The sequence below is a fragment of the Homarus americanus genome, unplaced genomic scaffold (genome assembly GCF_018991925.1).
Source record: "Homarus americanus isolate GMGI-L3 unplaced genomic scaffold, GMGI_Hamer_2.0 scaffold42643, whole genome shotgun sequence".
Lineage (NCBI taxonomy): Eukaryota > Metazoa > Arthropoda > Malacostraca > Decapoda > Nephropidae > Homarus > Homarus americanus.
In genome coordinates, this window is record NW_024747582.1 from 1066373 (window position 1) to 1084147 (window position 17775).

Sequence of the window (17775 nt, forward strand, 5' to 3'; positions counted from 1 at the left end):
ATTTAAAAAAAAATGTGACGCTTTAAATTAAAACAACCACCATTTCATAATAACAGACTAGCGGGATGACAATATACGTTCCAATCAGAATATTTGATTTATATTAAATATTGGTCAAATACAATATACGTTTCTTATTCCCAAAAGCCATAAATAATTTATGTAACATTTAAAATTGTCTTGATAAATGACAAGTCTCCCTGACTTTCATGCTAGCATACAGCTTAAAAATATTCTTATATATTTCATTTAAGTTTCATTATAAACTTATAAATATCTTGCTTTTAAGTCTAAGTATTGGATAAATATATAATAAGCTAACATGATAAAACAGATCTGACGGTCCTTCGATTGTAAATGTTAGTACGAGGTTTGTGCGAGAGATGGCGCCTGTGAGTGAGGACGGCGGGGAGCAGACGACTCAAACCTTCATCTCTCCCGCATTGTCCGAATTTGTCCTTTGTGTTTAGGGAAAATATCACCCAAGAAAGATTTTACAGTTGCAAGAAAGAAAACCGTAGATAAAAGGTGATTATGTTATCGTGTCTGTACATGTAGACAGTGTAATTATGGCAGGACAGAGTATAAAAGCTTCCTAGATGCTGTGATTCAGTCTAATCGATAACTGCGTCATAGTGTTGTGGCATCTACCGTACCTACAGCCAATTTTATTTGTTTATTCCCATGTTATAGAATTATGCTAGTGTATATACCATAACTTATTTATTATGAATTCATATATAATTCATCTACTCATGAGGTAACCAAGAAAGGCTTGATGTTTGACCATAAATATTAAGTAAAATTTTAGTTCCTGAAAACATCTCTGTTTACAGTCTCATCCTCATTCATATCATCCTAGAGTAGAGAAGCGAAGACCTGGAATATTGAAAACGAGTGATTGAATGGGACGAATATGAGGTAAAAGTTCAATTAATTTTTTGTCTCGCCGCCTCCCTTCATTTCCATTATATTTAATAAAATGCTCTTTTGACAGCACTAACACCAGAAAACGCTTATGGAATTCGTTTATATTTTACTTTTTGTTTTGGTGATGGTAAGTATTTTAGAAGAAACAACAATTTAATATTTTCACCGAGTATTTTTTTTGCTTTCCAATATTTACGATCATAAATCACTTGTTAGTGGGCAGGTCATGGGGGAAGGAAATTATGGGGTAAAAATATGTAAACAAAACCCCTGATAGAATGGCATTAGATTCAAGCATCTACGATTTCTGTACGTCGTCAAATATGGAGCCACAGGCCGCCTGTCTTTTGTGGCAAGGTATTGGGCAGTTCCCAATACCTCCCAATGGGAAGTGGGAGCAGGCGAAACGTTTTCTCCAGAAATTTGTATGCGCTAAAGCAGGGAATCTCAAACTGTTTTCAACCAAGGACCCCTTATATACCATGACGCATGTAAATATTGTCAATAATCAAAGAATAAATCAGTCCAAAACATTTGTCCTCTCAACCCAAATCCAAAATATCCTGCGAATTGGAATCGCCAAATCTCTCGCAAACGTAAACCGCACTACACTATTTATCAAAAACTTTTCACGGACCAGTTTGAGAATCACTGCACTAAAGCATCTGTTCAAGGAATTTAATTTCTTTTATGATGGGTTATTTGTCATAATTTTTATCTGATTTAGGATTAACAACCGGAATCTCAATTTTTTTATAGCCACTCTTTTAGATTACAGTTTAAACCCTAAATGGAGTTCTATAGGTTCTACAAACTCCTTTTAATTTTACTGTTTTAGCACCAAATATAGACGTTTGGATTCTCTAATATTTGCTTGCATTATTTCCTTTTCAAGTTTTTAGTGGTGTTGATTCCTCTCAACTTATATTTCTATTTTTATTATTTTATCGAGGGAGGGAAGAAGACGGGTACTGCAGGTAATTTTCATGGCGGCTACATCTGCTTCTTTGGCATAAGGTAAGTTATCCATCTTCGTAAAGGATCCTGACCAACTCCGGGAGTTTGTGTTGGCAAGTTGGCACATGGACTGGTTAGTCATAAGACGAGGTGCAGTAAGTATAGAAAGACGTGGATGTTACAAGAAATAAATTTTTAGTGTAACCGGCAAGTATTGCCTGTATGTCAGGAGGTTGAGGTGCATAATAAGACGACTTAACGTTGATTGGTCTTCGTTTTGCCGTTAAGTGGCTGTTTCCTGAAATACCAACTCTGCCAAGCTGAGAGGACCAGTTTGTGAAGTGGAGATTGACGGAAATATTTCGGGAATAAGAATTACGGTCGTTACCAGTCCTTGGAGGGATTTAGCATGGCGGAAAAACGGTTGGTATTATTAATTTTACACACCATTCATGCCATAACTCAAATTCATGTTGAATTTGAGTAATGGCGTGTACAAACTGGACAATTTTGTAATTAAGATTTGTAACCAGGTGAGAAGGTTGGGTCACCTTACCCTCTGACCTGACTACCGACCGTTGCGGTGCCATTTAAAGATTAGTAGGGTCATTACCTAATACCTGACCAATGTGGACCTGATCTCACCCTCCTCTGTATATATACACCTTGTTTTGTACTTCTCCATAGTCTGTACTCACCCCCGAAGATGTGAATTACACGAAAGCGCTTGGGAACTTCGTGTTTTCTTCTTTCCTTGTGGTTATCAGCATATACCTAGATAACGCGCACCTACAGTGATTTACTTGCATATACTGTATATATATATATATATATATATATATATATATATATATATATATATATATATATATATATATATATATATATATATATATATATATATATATATATATATATATATATATATATATATATATATATATATATATATATATATATATATATATATATATATATATATATATTAATTATATTATATTATAGTTTCGGGGATCTAGCCATTGTTAGTTGTATTTTAATCATTATGAAAGGTGCACTGCCTCTTGTGTAAACGGGTCTCGGTGGACGCTATATCTGAAACGTGTAACTATATCTTATTTCATCAATTGTGTAGCTCATGTTTTAGTAACAATTTGCTCACCAGTGTTGAAAGTGATTGTTGGGTGATATTATGTGAACGGATGGAGGAGCCATAATATGGAATTAGGCAGATAAACATTAAATTAGTTGGCGTCACAGGATCATGCTGTTTACAGTAGTTCGATCAGGCCAAGCGTATCAGTCAGTTGTCTCTTCCTTTCCTCATTCCATTGATTTTTGATGCGATTATCTATATTAATATTAGTTTGGAAAAGTTGTCGAAAAACATTTTGATATTTGTCCATACTAAATGTTATAAAGGAAAACCCTGTGTGTGTTGATGGCTGATGCAATACTTCACACGAATGGTTTTGGTCCACCACCTAAGACTATATAGATAGATAGATCGATAGATAGATAGATGGATGGATCGATCGATAGATCAATCGATCGAACGATATATAGTCCCCAGTAGAGGTTCACGGCGCCATAATTTACGACTCTCAACATGGGTTTACAAAGGGAAAATCTTGTCTAACAAATCTGCTGACGTTTTTTAGGAAAGTCTTCAAGGTAGTAGATAATGACGAAAATTACGATGTTATTTACATAGACTTTAGCAAAGCATTTGACAGAGTACCGCATCAGAGGCTTCTGAGAAAAATTAAGGCTCATGGTATCGAGGGGAAAGTTTTAAATTGGATAAAATCATGGCTCACCGATAGAACGCATAGGGTCTGCATGGATGGTGTTAAATCTGAGTGGGGCCGTGTAACCAATGGGGTTCCCCAGGGGTTAGTACTAGGCCCACGCTTGTTTATAATCTACATAAACGATCTAGATACTGGGATCAGCAGTGACATAAGCAAGTTTGCGGATGACACCAAAATAGGGCTGCAGATTAATTCAGGGCAGGTTGCAAATGCATTACAGGAGGATCTAAATAAACTGCAGGGGTGGTCTGAAAAATGCCAAATGAAATTCAACACCAGCAAGTGCAGCGTACTTAATATTGGAAGAACAAATACTGTCAGTGTATACAGCCTTAATAACATCAACCTAGAGAAGTCGACTTGTGAAAGAGACCTAGGGGTACTTGTAAGCCCGGACCTACGGCCTAGAAAACTGCGTTAATGTTCGAAATAAGGCAAACAGAGTATTGGGTTTTATATCTAGAAGTGTAAGTAATAAGAGTGCAGAGGTCTTATTGCAACTATATCTTGCGCTAGTCAGGCCACACCTCGATTATGCGGTTCAGTTCTGGTGCCCCTATTATAGAATGGATACAAATTCACTAGAGTCGGTGCTGCGAAGAATGACAAAAATGATTCCGGGACTTAGAAACCTTCCATATCAGGATAGGTTAAAGAAACTTAACTTGCATTCCCTAGAAAGACGAAGAGTGCGGGGAGATATGATAGAAGTATTTAAGTGGGTGAAAAGAATCAATAAAGGGGATATAGATAAAGTTCTTATAATATCCGAGCAGGATAGGACTCGGAGCAACGGATTCAAGTTGGATAAGTTTAGGTTTAGGAGAGAGATAGGAAGAAACTGGTTCACAAATAGGGTGGTGGACGAGTGGAACAAGCTTAGCAACTTTGTAGTAAGTGCGGGAACTCTGGAAAGTTTCAAAAGGAGGCTAGATAGATTCATGGATGATAGAGAGTGGTAGTAACTCTCGACAGGAGCTGCCATGCACAGGCCAACCGGCCTATTGCAGACTCCTAACTTAATCCCTACGATTCCTCTGATTACAGAAACTAAAACCCCATACAAATCTCTAAACAGGCCATGAGGGTGGACACGCTGGTGATACTTGTGCTTGGGGTGTGTATGGGGGGAGCCTTGGTGGTTGATGAGCATTCGCCCCAGGGACATGCCACACCTCCATCAACACTCAACACCCCCACCACCAGGACACCTCTCCAGTCACCTCAAGTTACAACCTCTGTTAGTGTTGGTGAGTGTTGGTGTTAAAATGTATTAGAAGGGCGGTTCCAGGGGTGTCTTGTGGGGGGTCTGGATCTCCCTTTTCACCAGAAAGTTCCACTACTTTTTCTTTAATGCAGTATTGTACTCAGCCATTTTTTGTATAGTAAAAAGTATTATTGACATCAGAATATCCCCTAATATCAAGTGCGCATGACTGCAAAATACCCATAATAATAGTCGGATTAAAAAAAAAATCTTGGGGGTGGGGGAATTAAAGCACCCCCAAAACCCTCCAGGTGGGTGGGCTACCTGTGCTTGTCATGTTATTCCACCCACAACTTCTTGCCCCCTCTTTATATTCCTGGATCCACCCCTGTATTAGTGTGTAGTAGTAGTGAAGTAATTATTGTTGACATATCCATCGCTGATTGTTCATGAAAAATAAAAATTTGGCAATTTCACTGTTTTGTAGTTTGGGCAAATGTGTTAAAAAGTGGTTATTTATAATTTTAACCTGCCTTGGGCGAACTTTGGTAATTCTTGACGACTGAGCAGCAGCCGATTTTTCATAGGAAACGGTTAAAAAAAGCCGCAATTTCACTGTTTTATAGTGAACATTGTCGTAGTTTGTGAAAATGTGTGAAAAAGTCACCATTTCTAAGTTAAACCTAAACTAACCCTATTTGATATGAAAAACAAGCAGCAGAAGCATTGTGATATGGTGTAATTTTGCGTTTTTTGTGGATATGAGAGCAGCAGTCCGTACTGAACAGTTAATAAGCATACACAGAGCATCGGTGTCCCCGGGCGGCAGAGTGCTTTGAAATACGTCAATATGATTAGCTGTTTACATCGTGGGACGAGACGTCACTACAGCATTACCACTGAGAAGTCAGAGTAGTGGATGCCAAGGCGCCTAATTATCTACCAAACAAAGCATTTACACAAGAAACGATTATCATATCAGAACTCACTCATGAAAATAATGTAAGAAAATAAACCTCCAAACAAATAACGCTGATCAGTCGTCAATATTAACCCAAATTGTTTTGGTTATCCAGTTAATTTTAGGGTTTTATGTTTTGGAGTCGGGAATTTAGACAATTCTAAAACACTTTTTCTGTTGCGTTTCCGGCGAAAATTTATATTTTTCTTGTACAGTATTTTAATATACTGTATGCAATTACTGTAGCAACAATATTACGAGTTACGAGAGATTATAAAAAATGTATATCCGTGGGAATATCCTTGGATGCCTCGCCGCTATGAGGCTCCCCTTGCTTATCTGTGTTGGACACCTCTCTCCCAGTTTCCTTATGGCTAGAGGACTACAGCCCTATTGGGATGACTGCCTGCTGTAGTGTCCCAGTCATGGGGACCCTTATGCCCCTGGTGACATTCCAGAACGCGTACCCTTTCTCGCCACTATTTGAATGATCATCGTGGGTTAAGTTACTACTATAAGGGAGGGAATTATTTGATGTATTTTCTTATTAATTTATCCCATTGCTGTTAACTTTTAAACTCTTCAATCTTTATTTTTCTTTATTTTTCTTATTCATAAAGTATAGATGGTAGTTATAGTTTAGTTACCGGTATGTTACTTCATAGTTACAGTATTTCATAATCTCTGACCTTTGGTAGCGTGGCTCGAGGGTTAAGGCACGTGGGTACATTGTAATTCTGGTATCGAGCAATGGAAAAGAATGACGGTAAAATACTTCAGGTAAATAATACTCCTAACATACAAATAAAATGGTTTATTAAAATAATAAAATGAAGTTATATTTTACGAATAATATCAGGAACACCCAACTACTGGGGTCAACTCCCTAGCTTTACTCATTTTGTACTGTTAAACTTCGGTACATTTTCCACTTACACCATGACTGTGTGTACATGTATAAGAGCACACAACACTACTCATATATAGCACCATTAACAGGTCTACATACCAAGCACTCGGTTCCCATTCATCTCTACCACTTTGAAAGTATATACGAGTAGTTTAGGTTGAGAGTGATTTTTATTAAACAGGTGAACCAGACGATGACTCGACCAACAAGGACACGCCAATACTCAGATCAACTCCTACTATCAGGAAGACTCAAAGGCCTGCCCGCCCACCGCCCACTTCACCAGCACCGCCTACCCAACTGTCCCTTCCTGTACCGTCACTTCCATCTGTAAGCCACAAATTGGGAATACAGCTTATGAATGAATTGCAGTTCTTTTTATAACTTTTTTGAGGATGATTCAGTGATTTGTTATAGAGATGAAAGTATCTGTAAGCCTAAAACTGTCTCGCATTAAACTCCGCATATAGTATTTAAATGTCCAATGATGCTTCAAGATTTGCAATATCAGTACAGTACAGTGAAGTATTGTGGTATTCATGATTAGGGAGAAGCAGCAGAAGTATGAAATATGGAGAAAAATATCCTCCTTTATCTATTTTTGCTCTATCATGGTGGAGTGTTCAGTGAGCATGTCGGGCCAAGTAACCAAGGCTGGGTAGGATGCACCCTGTCTTTCATGATTGATACTGTAGGTAACTGAAAGTCCTGCTGAGGCCAGTTTAGCTTGACTGGTGTGAAAATCTTGTATGATGCTTGTCACAGTTTAGGGGTTAAGAGTATCTTGGTACAGTACTACTTCTGTTGCCCAGTAGCATTACATTTGTCATTCTTTAAGTGAGTTTAGAGTGGCCGGTCTGGTACAGTACTGTACTGTTCTTTAATGTTATCATTACGGGTAATGTGGCCCGCCTAGCGTGTACTGTACTTGGTTCTGGTCTTTGTCAGCATGATGCTCCTACAGTTGTCATGCAGGACACTGTCATTTATCCTCCTTTCTTGTGCCCTTCAGGTGTCTCCTGTATGTGATCAGTTAATTATTGGATGCATGCTAACTAACATCATCAGGGAACTAAAATAAATATATTTAAAAAATTTTGTCAGTCATACATGTTGCGTACTTTCTGTCCTCAGCAATACGAACTATTGGTAGAGGTGATCGACGTTCCCAATAATGAAAGCTTCACCGTGAGGGAGCGCCAACGAGACAGCTGGGCGAGCCATACCATCACGGCTGACAAACTTAATGTTTCCTGTGTGTACAGCATTGACAATGCAGAGGGCTTCTTGCTGGAGGGTAAGTGGTGATGCAGGAAGTGTGGTGGGGAGGACACAGTACAAGTTTGTGATAATGAAACATTTGGAAGTTGTGAAACAAGTACATTACAGTACTTGTAGCAAATGGATGTTACAATAATCATGATATCACTATAACTGCAATGACTTATTCCTAATGTTTTATTTTATTTTTTTATTTATTTTTATACTTTGTTGCCCTGGTGACACAGGTGTGAAGTGTAGACGCTATCAAGCTCTGCCCCAAAATTGCTTCTGTAACAATCGCTTCTGCCGGCCGTACGTTGCGCTGGGCACAGTCCTTGATCATCTTAGTACAATGAAGGCCAATTCTTCACAGGTATAATTACTTATTTCATTATTCCTGGAACTGTTTTCCTTAACTCGGAACCCAGCAAATAAATTTTTTACTATACTTAAGATGAAAGTTATAAAATATTCCTCATACACAGTACAGTATCTTACCACAGTATCCTTATGATTAAATACCTTACAATAAGTAAATCAATTTCTTACTTAAAAACAAGTCGGCAAATATGTGACATTCCCTTAAACATCATACAGCCTCATGTAGTGCTTTTACAGAGCTTTCAGCGATGCTCAGAGTTCAGTATAAGGGCGTAAACCTCGGTACCCTGTAACCAAAATGGGTAATCTCGTTAAATAACAGAGGTCGGGGTCCAGGAATTTTTCAACTATGTTTCTATACTTGTATTCATGTGGTACAATTGGTTGTAATGAGCATACATTAACTTAATCACCACTTCCCTTTCTATAACAAAGCTCTCACTGTACAGTAATGTGTGTGACTGCTGCCAACAGGAGTGGATTGGAGGCACAGATGGAAAGGAAATGGTCATGTGGCAGTCAAGAGAGCAGGACATGGTTGTGGAAGCTTTCTACACCCGCACTGCTGTAGGTCTTCTAGCACCTCTGTCCTTCACTGTGAAGGGAGCAGGTAAGAAGTGTATCTATTATTGTACCTCTTCATCATTAGTCTTTTCCTTAGAGATGGGAACTTTTGTACTATGTGTGGTGGTATAGAGACTGTCCACCTGGAGGTATCCTTAAGAAGGTCCTGCATTGGTTTATTACAGGTGGAGTAGAGAAGTTAAAAGAAAAGTATAGTAATAGCCCTCTGAGGGGACCATCCTGGGAGAGTGAGCCATCACAGATAAGAACTGTGAGATAATGACGTGGAAGTCATTGTTATCAGGTGTGCACAGGGCATTGTTATGATGCATCTAGTAGCTAAATGCTATATTTTGGAATGCTTTAATAGGTAGGTTAAATATGATGATAAAAAAAAATATTAAACTGTATGACTACCATGTACTGTACATTTCCTTGCATTTAACCTTGGAGATGATGAATTCCTGTTTGGTAATGCTGTAGTGTCATATAAGATTAAGTCAATAACTCGTCTCATTTATTTATCACGGAAGGTCGGGTGTTCAACTTGCCTCGTGGACCTTTATCGTTACAATACCAGGTTAAGTCGTGGGCTTTGGTCACTGACCCGGCCCACACTCTGGTCAACACTGCACCTGGCTTGTTCTGCCCTGCCTTTAAGAGGAAGTTCCTGCCCAAACTTTCTAACCAGTTTTCCCTGACAATGGAGACAGTGATAGAGGTAAATCTGTTGTACATGTCTTATATTTTAGTGGTACAGTATTGTCAAAGCATATGTCAAGTGTTCCCTTCTCTTTTCAAAGCAAAACAAATCATTTATATCACTTTGTCATATTCATTCCAGTTAATCTTTACATGTGATGAGGTAAAACGAACACTTTGTGCTTAACTTTGTTTTTCATTATTTTTTTTATTTTTTTCCTTCACCAGAACCTGGGAACTATTGCTTATGAGTCACAGTATTATGAGTCTGAGGAGAAGCTGGTGTCGTTCACATATCTACCACACCTACATGCAGATGGCATGTTTCTCCTCAGCATCCCAGGGCTTACAGACTTCACCACTGAAACTTACAGAGTTATCCATGACTTCAAGACAGGTCAGTTCTTACTCCTGTAATAAGGTGCAGAGGTGTGCATTAATTACCTAAATATGTACAGTATTAAATTCTGCACCTTTGTGTAGAGTACCTGCATCATTTGTTCTCCATAATGTTTCTTAACTGTTTCAACAACCCTTTAATAAAAACACAATGTATGTCTATTCTTGGCTCTACCATCCTCTCACTGGTTCAGGTATACAGTACATGATCAACGAGAAGACCAGCAACTGCACCATCCAGGGTATACCAGTGTCAGCCCTGGATGCTGCCCCCACAGAAAATCAGCACATCCGTCTTCGTCATGCTTCAGAGCTCATCTTCATAGACCCCAAAATGTATCTCTACAAAGGCACGGTTAGTTTCTGGTTTTGCTCTCATTCTAAGATAATGTAGTTATTCATTTACAGAAAAACCTCGATTAACTGACCCTCGATTAACTGACTTTCAGATTAACCGTCAATCCCGAACTCCTAAACAAAAAAAACAAAAAAAAAAATTACGGGGATTAGCCCACCCGGGCACAGGTCACTGACCCACATTGAGGCCTGGGTACCTACCAGGTTTGGTTGGGTCACACTGGATAACACCTTTCTCATTTGTGTCTCAGGCCAGGACTCTAAACCCATGGCACAGTATACTGCCAGATTCTGGGGTCACTAATCCTAAGGGGGATAACTTAATATATCTTGATGTTAAAGGTCGCTGCCACCGGACCCCCTCTGGACAGTATGTAGCTCGTTAGGTAGCGGGCAGAGTGAACTAGGCATTGGGTTGGGTTTTTCATTGACCAGATCGATAAGGGAAAGAAGGGTGAAACAAGAACATGTCTTAACTAATTTATTCCTTATAACACATATTGCATTCCGTCAAAATACAAGAAGAGTTGGCCTTCCTCAGAAGAACAACTATGATTCTAGTTACACTGCTCAACAACAGACGTCTTACATTAATTGCGTGATATCCACATACTTATTGCTCATAACAATCAGTGACCATACCTCTGTCATCCCTTCTTACCATAATACCTAACACATCAGACTGCCCCATTCGTTTGGAATATAGCACCTTAGATTATTAAACATTATAGCACGATCTCACCACCGTAACATCACCTCACCACACCCCGGTTATACTCCACACCTGCAAGTATGGGATTCCTTGTGATTTCTAGGCACACATATCAGGCCCCTCGTTCACACTTCGCCCTGGGTGGGTAGAGAGGGGTGTTCCATCTGTAAACATACCAGTACTGTTTCTACGCCTGGTATTATAGGTCGCTCCAACTGACGCCCGTGAATCTTCTTAACATATTAGTAAGGGGTGATAGGCAGAGAATCCACAGGTTCACAGTGGATGGGCATAGTGGCTTCCCAGCACCTCACAGGGGTAATGGCCGGCTCTGACCGCGTGGGACCTGTTTCGGTGAGAAGACGGAGGATACACAGAAATAATGCCTGATGGGCCGTTATTACCCACCCTAACACATTACTACTTCACTTTATACATCAGGCAAAGTTTTAAGCTGTAGTAACTGCTATATAAGTCTTTTTAGGGCTGGATGTAGCCCGATGGAGAACACTGACCTGTTTCAATGAGAAGACGGAGGATACTGAGGGCAGTGTCCTGCCGCCTCTCACCGACTAGGTCGACAGTTTCCAATATTTAATTTTCACTTCGATTTCTTATGGTTCTCACACGAACACTTTCCTGTTTATTGTGACCTTATGCCTTATAAATACATATCTTATTCCTAAATTACATACTAAAGTACTGCTCAAGTTTGACAGTTCCTGGGGAAATTAATTGGGCTATATCATTAACTGATACATTTACCTTTTTCCAGATCATTGTTCTCGTGTATTTTCATATGATATCTGCGGAGTTATGTTCGCTAAACGTTCACATATGAAATAGTATGACCTTTAACCCACGATCTACACTTAGCCCGGATAGTACACTAGCCCGGATCAATTGGACTTTCCCAACCATCTTAGAGATACCTTGAGTTCTCCTTAACGCTATGAGTACATACACTTAATACGTATTATATAACGTACTTGGGTACAATTCAACAAATGATTCAGTAACATTGAGTAGGTGAGTTATCCTTTATCAATGTTTCCCGTTTTCTGAGATTTTACCAGCGCGGTGGATTTGAATGTTATGTAGCATAATATGAATTAAAGAGGGTTTAGGAATGACAATGATGTGCGCAGTACAAGAGTTATGAGAGATACATATTCCTGCTGTACAGTACGACCAACAGTTTTTAATTACCAGTTTACTTTTTACTTTACTTATCTGCACCACTGATTAGCTGCTTGGGCAGTTGGTCACAGCTCTCTTGCATACTGTTGGCAAGTACTGGGCATAACTTGCTCATGAATGTATCTGAACCTGTGCCAGTATTGGTCAAGTCTGGTCTGGAGTGAGTTCACATGGTGCGATCTAACATACAAGAGGTCTCTTGACTTACGAACGTCCCCAGGAACGGAACCCGGGAACCCGTTCGTAACTCGGAGACCCCCTGTAGTCTGGCAGGTTATTCCAAAATTTAACTACTAGCACTTAAAAAAAAAAATCCTGATAATTCTCTCAACTTGTGGGAGGTTATTAAAAGTTCCTATCTTTCACAAGAAACAAGTAAGTTCTCAAAGTTTAGTGTACTGATGTGGATAGTCATTCACTAACCCCAGATGTAGTACAGTGCACATTTGAAGTGCTTATAAACTTGTACTGTATTTAGTCTCCCCTTCCCTTTTATACTAAACCAAGCAATTGAAGACCTTTGTCTCTTGGTAAGGGAGGTGTGCGAGTGCTGGCACCAGTTTGGTTGTTTGCTTATGTTCAAATTAAAAGGGGAAGGTAATGATAGTTTTAAATGTTTACCTACTTTAACTGTTATTGGATTAGAATATTTTTTTATGCTTTAACCTCAATCAACAGAGGCGAGTGAGGGGAATCTTGTGTGACGTGTGGGTGGCAGAGCGGGGCACTAGGAAGGGTCGCTACACTACTGCTGAGCTCTACTTTTCTCACGAGAACTGGACTGTTGAGGTAGAAGTTTTCAACAAGGTTCGCCAGGTGCCCATTGGTATCTCCTCCTATATGGCTGATAATGTAAGTGCACTAGTTGGGAGTATACTGTAGATTACTGAAAATGTCTCTTTGTGATAAGAGTTTGGTCCAGATTATTTTATGTACAGGTAACTAGCATTTTACGTGCATTTGATTTAAGCGTTTTTGGAACAACGCGATTGTTCAATTAATACCAAAAGCTAATTTACACGCACCTATTTTTTAAATGACGCGCTCAAGACAGTTTAAATTTGCCTCGTGTATTCACCTGGTCGCCTGGCAGTGGAGTTGCGTGTGATGCCTGGTGAGGTACTTATAAGTTATTACTATAAAGTCACAGTCATATCAACAATTTTATAATAATAATTATAATAATGTAGTAATAAAGATTATTACTTCTAATGGTGAAGATAATGAAGTATTCTGTACAACAACTTGACCACATCCATCACGCTTCCTGGGTATCACTTTCTCAGTTCACACCAGCACTACTACTTCTCTGTGTTCCAATTTGCATTGTGTTTATCACTTACCTTTTTAGTGTTAAAAGCCGTTTCCCCCATTGAGCATGTCTGTAAAACACCCATCTGCCTCTGGGACACCTAAAGCTAAAAAGGCACGAAAAACAATCGCAATGGACGTGAAATTAAATGTGATCATCGGCCTTCAGAGAGGAGAGTGTGTGTGTCGGAGGTTGGGAAAATTATGTTTAACCCTTAGGCCCAGGGTGATGTTCCAGAACGTTTGACCAGCGCGCCCCGGGTGACTTTCCAGAACGTGAACGTATTCCTGCCACTGTTTAAAGGCCCAGCATGGGTTATCGGGTTCCAGTGTAACTATTTGCCTGTCACACCACAGGGAAGCTTCCTGAACATAATTTCCTTTTGTTTGTTCTATTTCCATTGTTTGTCCATTTTATCGTGTTGCATCAAAGTAATATTGTAAAAAGTAGTGTAGTTGTATTACTGTAAAATAATGCTTTGATTGTTATAAATGTTTTTATTTGTGGAATTATTATTATTTGATGCATTACTTGCTCTACCAAACACAAAGACAGACGGGCAGACTGGCGACCCACTGGTGATTGTTGCCAAGCACTTTTTTATGAAAAATTATGCAAATAAATTATTCTAAATGAATTATTTATAACAAATAAGTATTAAGATCATTAAATACATACATTATTGGCCACTTCTGACATAAAGGCGAGCTAAAAATAGCTGCTAAGTGCATTGGGACCATGAGGTCAGCTGTCAAATCAACACTGTCTCTTTATCCCCTCCTCCCTCCCTCTGAGTGGCCAGAGAAGTTTCTCGAGGGTCAATATATAAGCCTTTCTTACTTATTTTTTATTTTTTATTTTTTATCATTTTAAAGGGTTAAAAATTTCAAAGACTACAGTAGCAGTCCCAGCCATGATCCAACTTAATTACTGTGTGCTTGTCTAAATCAAGGAATTAAAGTGGTCAACTTACAGCAAAACACACACACACACACACACACACACACACACACACACACACACACACACACACACACACACACACACACACACACACACACACAGGGACTCATGTTTACATTGACCATTATCAGGTATCATTTTTGTCTCATTTCAGGATAACCCAAGCCACTGGTCCTCTGTAGTTCACACATTCTTCTATGAATACAGAGATGGCCACCCTTCATGGCATCAGTTTGACATCTCCCCCTGCCTCAACCGCATCAACCGGCTCTTCCTGAAGTTCACGCTAGAGGTCTCCTATAGTGAACTTGTTCACTATAATTTAGAAGCCGCAAAAAATTCGATCAGGAGAGCGATGGCTGGTATTGCTGGAGTCTCCCCCTTGAGGGTCACTGATCTGTTTGTGAGTGACTTTGTCTTTTTAAAACCTAGTGACTTTTTAGATGAGCCAGCTAACAATCTGATGCACTGAAGGTTTGTGTTGGGTCAGCAGATAAAATGACTCGGGCCAGTGCTTGTAGTCAACATTGGGCCAACATTTGCACTGACAGTGACCCCAATATCTGATTGCTAGCTGGAGTCAGTGGTTCCTACAACTTCTGCTTAGATATTTGTATAAAAAATAGAGTATACCAGGTAGTCATGCATTCAGACAACGTAATTATACGGCATATAAAAAAAAAATCTGAATACCATCGTAGATAGTGTGCTTATCTGTATTTTGTAAAATATAGGCACTGCTCTTTGCTGTCCTCTCTCTATCTGGTACATAAGTAAGAATTTTTTCTTTTAAATTTGTTTGTAACATTAAGTGTGACTCTCAACAGCTGAGCAGTCGCCAAGCCCCAGGAGAAGTGGACGTTTGGTTTGTGCTGCTTGAGAAACCTGATGTGACCGGACCCGTCCTGACTCCCCGCCCACAACTCATGATGGCTGATGCTTATCAACTGTTGCATGACATTACCCAGAAGCACAATGTATCCATAAAACTTGATCTGTCTCCCAAGAAGAAACTTGTAAGTATCATCATTATACAGTAAGGTTTAGGGGACATTGGTTTTACATTCTTGGTTTTTATTACAACAAATAAAAAAAATGTATTAATTTATTTTTGGATGTTGAGAAAAGTCTTTATAAGAGTTTACATTGATTCACCGTGTATAGACAACGCAGGTACTGTACTGTATAAAATTTAGCATGTACTGTACTATATATATATATTGTAGACAATACAAGTGCTCCTCTACTTACGAACGAGTTACGTTCCTGAGGCTTGTTTTTAAGTCTAACTTTACTCTTGTAGATACCAAACATTGTAAAAAATTAAAAGATTATGAATATTTAGTACAGTCCAGCTATACCCTTAAAACCTGGCTCTCACCTCTCCTCTTAGATAATGTTTGTTCTATCTGGAATTTTCTTCCAAATAATCCAGTCTCATCCACATTAAACACCTGTTCTGGCAGGTAACTTCCCCAGTGAAGATGTTTGCATCTATGAAAGTTTGTAAGTTGAACGTTCTTAAGTAGAGGAGTACCTGTACAGTAATATCTCCATTAGCCAGAATCTTTCAAACCTGAACTCCGATGGCCTGAATTGAAATTTTCTCGGAAAATAGTTCCCAAAGTCGTAATTTTCTGGAAAATTCCGGCTTTGGGAAGGATTTTCTGATGGGCACATTTTCCGGAAAATTCTGAAAAAAATTTCCAGGTACCTGGAAAATTCGGGAGACGGGGGAGTTTGAGGGTTGATGAATAGGGCAATTTCTGGAACTCCGAGAAAATTTTCCCCTTACCCGGAAAAATCAGGGATGGTGGATTTTTTTCCGGCTTTGAGAGAGTCGTCTCGTTACCCGGAAATCTCTCATAGATTATTCTGACACAATGGATGTTGGTGGTACAACCAGGACAGTGGTACAGGGGGAGACATGTGATAGGACAGATAAGACCGCTAAAAAGAGTTAAGGGAGATATGGCCAGCTAGTGACAAAGGTTGTAAAAGAGTGAATAATGCCAACACCCTGATGCTGGACCACACACTGTACTTCACATATGGTAGGTTTATCTGTACATGTCCAAAAAATGAAGATGTCACACTTTCAGCAGCTGTCTGCCTTATTTAGTGCCTCGTATGACCTGTGTTCACTTTTGTTTTTGTTTTTCAGTTTGTGGTAATCAAAAGTGGATCTCTTGAGACAACAACTGAGGCACTGCATCCCCATATGAGGCATAAGTCAATGCGTTACCTCAAGGCTGGCTATACTGCAGGCAGCATGGCTGGCCTAGGTTTCTCCATGGCCATCCTAGGAACTTGTGTAGGTATATTCGTAGGATTCCTGTTGTGGAAACGCCATTCATCAGTTCCCTACCAGGTGACAGACTGACGGCGAGGATTCGTCGACCTGGACGGGCCCAGCATTCTTGCATGAACCGTTAATGCAGGTGAAGGTAATGACGGTATCGTAAGGATGATGTAAAAGTTTGTATTAAATGTAACAAGAATATACAGTACCATAGTGACTCCTGATACTCGCCATGTAGAGATAAGATACAGTACAGTATATTATAGATCTGACACCAAGGTCTTAGCTATTATACAAGTGCTTTTACTTGCATATTGTAAGGTCTTATGTTGAGTCTCCTCCGAGAAAGCTGGCAGAAAATACTTGGGAGTCTTGTGTAATTACTGTTCCAGCATTATGGACATCATCCTTAAGTGAAATATGCAAATGTTACCTTTACCACACTGTTGTACAGTAGAATGTTGATATAACGCGCTCCAAGAGAGGTCGCCTCTTTAAACCGAATTCACACTAAATCGAAGTGTTGTTTCAATGGAATAATTTAGTTTGGTACTTGAGAGAAACACAAAATACTAAAAAGATTGAGCGAGTCTACCCAGATGCACCTCAGCCCTTCTCCTAGAATAAACAAAACATTGTATTTTGTAGTATTATGTTAAAATAAACACTCAGAAATCAACACAGGTAAAATTAAGGGATGCAAAATGGTCTGTTTACTGGCTGGGGGGAGGGGGGCTGATATGTGTAACAGTTGATGCCAAGGTCTATTACTTATGTATTTATGTCCTTAAGAGTGACTTAAAGTTTTTCTCTTATAAAATGTCACTAAACTGACATGGGA

General features: G+C 39.3%; 1 protein-coding gene across 2 annotated transcripts; it reads left to right on the forward strand.

Annotated features, from left to right (window-relative positions):
* Positions 1-383: 383 nt before the first annotated feature.
* On the forward strand, positions 384-17122 carry LOC121879753. 2 transcript variants are annotated; one of them, XM_042386522.1, is made up of 13 exons: positions 384-528; positions 4780-4951; positions 6961-7109; positions 7914-8076; positions 8288-8415; positions 8898-9033; positions 9521-9708; positions 9918-10086; positions 10283-10443; positions 13036-13209; positions 14787-15035; positions 15460-15648; positions 16797-17122. In XM_042386522.1, the coding sequence occupies exons 2-13, from the start codon at positions 4783-4785 to the stop codon at positions 17013-17015; spliced, it is 2094 nt and encodes a 697-aa protein (XP_042242456.1). In that variant the 5' UTR covers positions 384-528; positions 4780-4782; the 3' UTR covers positions 17016-17122. The 2 variants fall into 2 exon arrangements, with proteins under 2 accessions (XP_042242456.1, XP_042242457.1); XM_042386523.1 differs by lacking the exon at positions 384-528 and adding an exon at positions 602-921.
* The last annotated feature ends 653 nt before the right edge of the window (positions 17123-17775 follow it).

Excerpts from the sequence above, each read along its gene's own strand:
- LOC121879753 (XM_042386522.1), top strand. The coding sequence starts at position 4,783 with ATGAGGGTGGACACGCTGGTGATACTTGTGCTTGGGGTGTGTATGGGG. Across the intron at positions 13,210-14,786 it reads CCTCCTATATGGCTGATAAT|GATAACCCAAGCCACTGGTC; the intron begins GTAAGTGCACTA and ends GTCTCATTTCAG. Across the intron at positions 15,036-15,459 it reads TGAGGGTCACTGATCTGTTT|CTGAGCAGTCGCCAAGCCCC; the intron begins GTGAGTGACTTT and ends GACTCTCAACAG.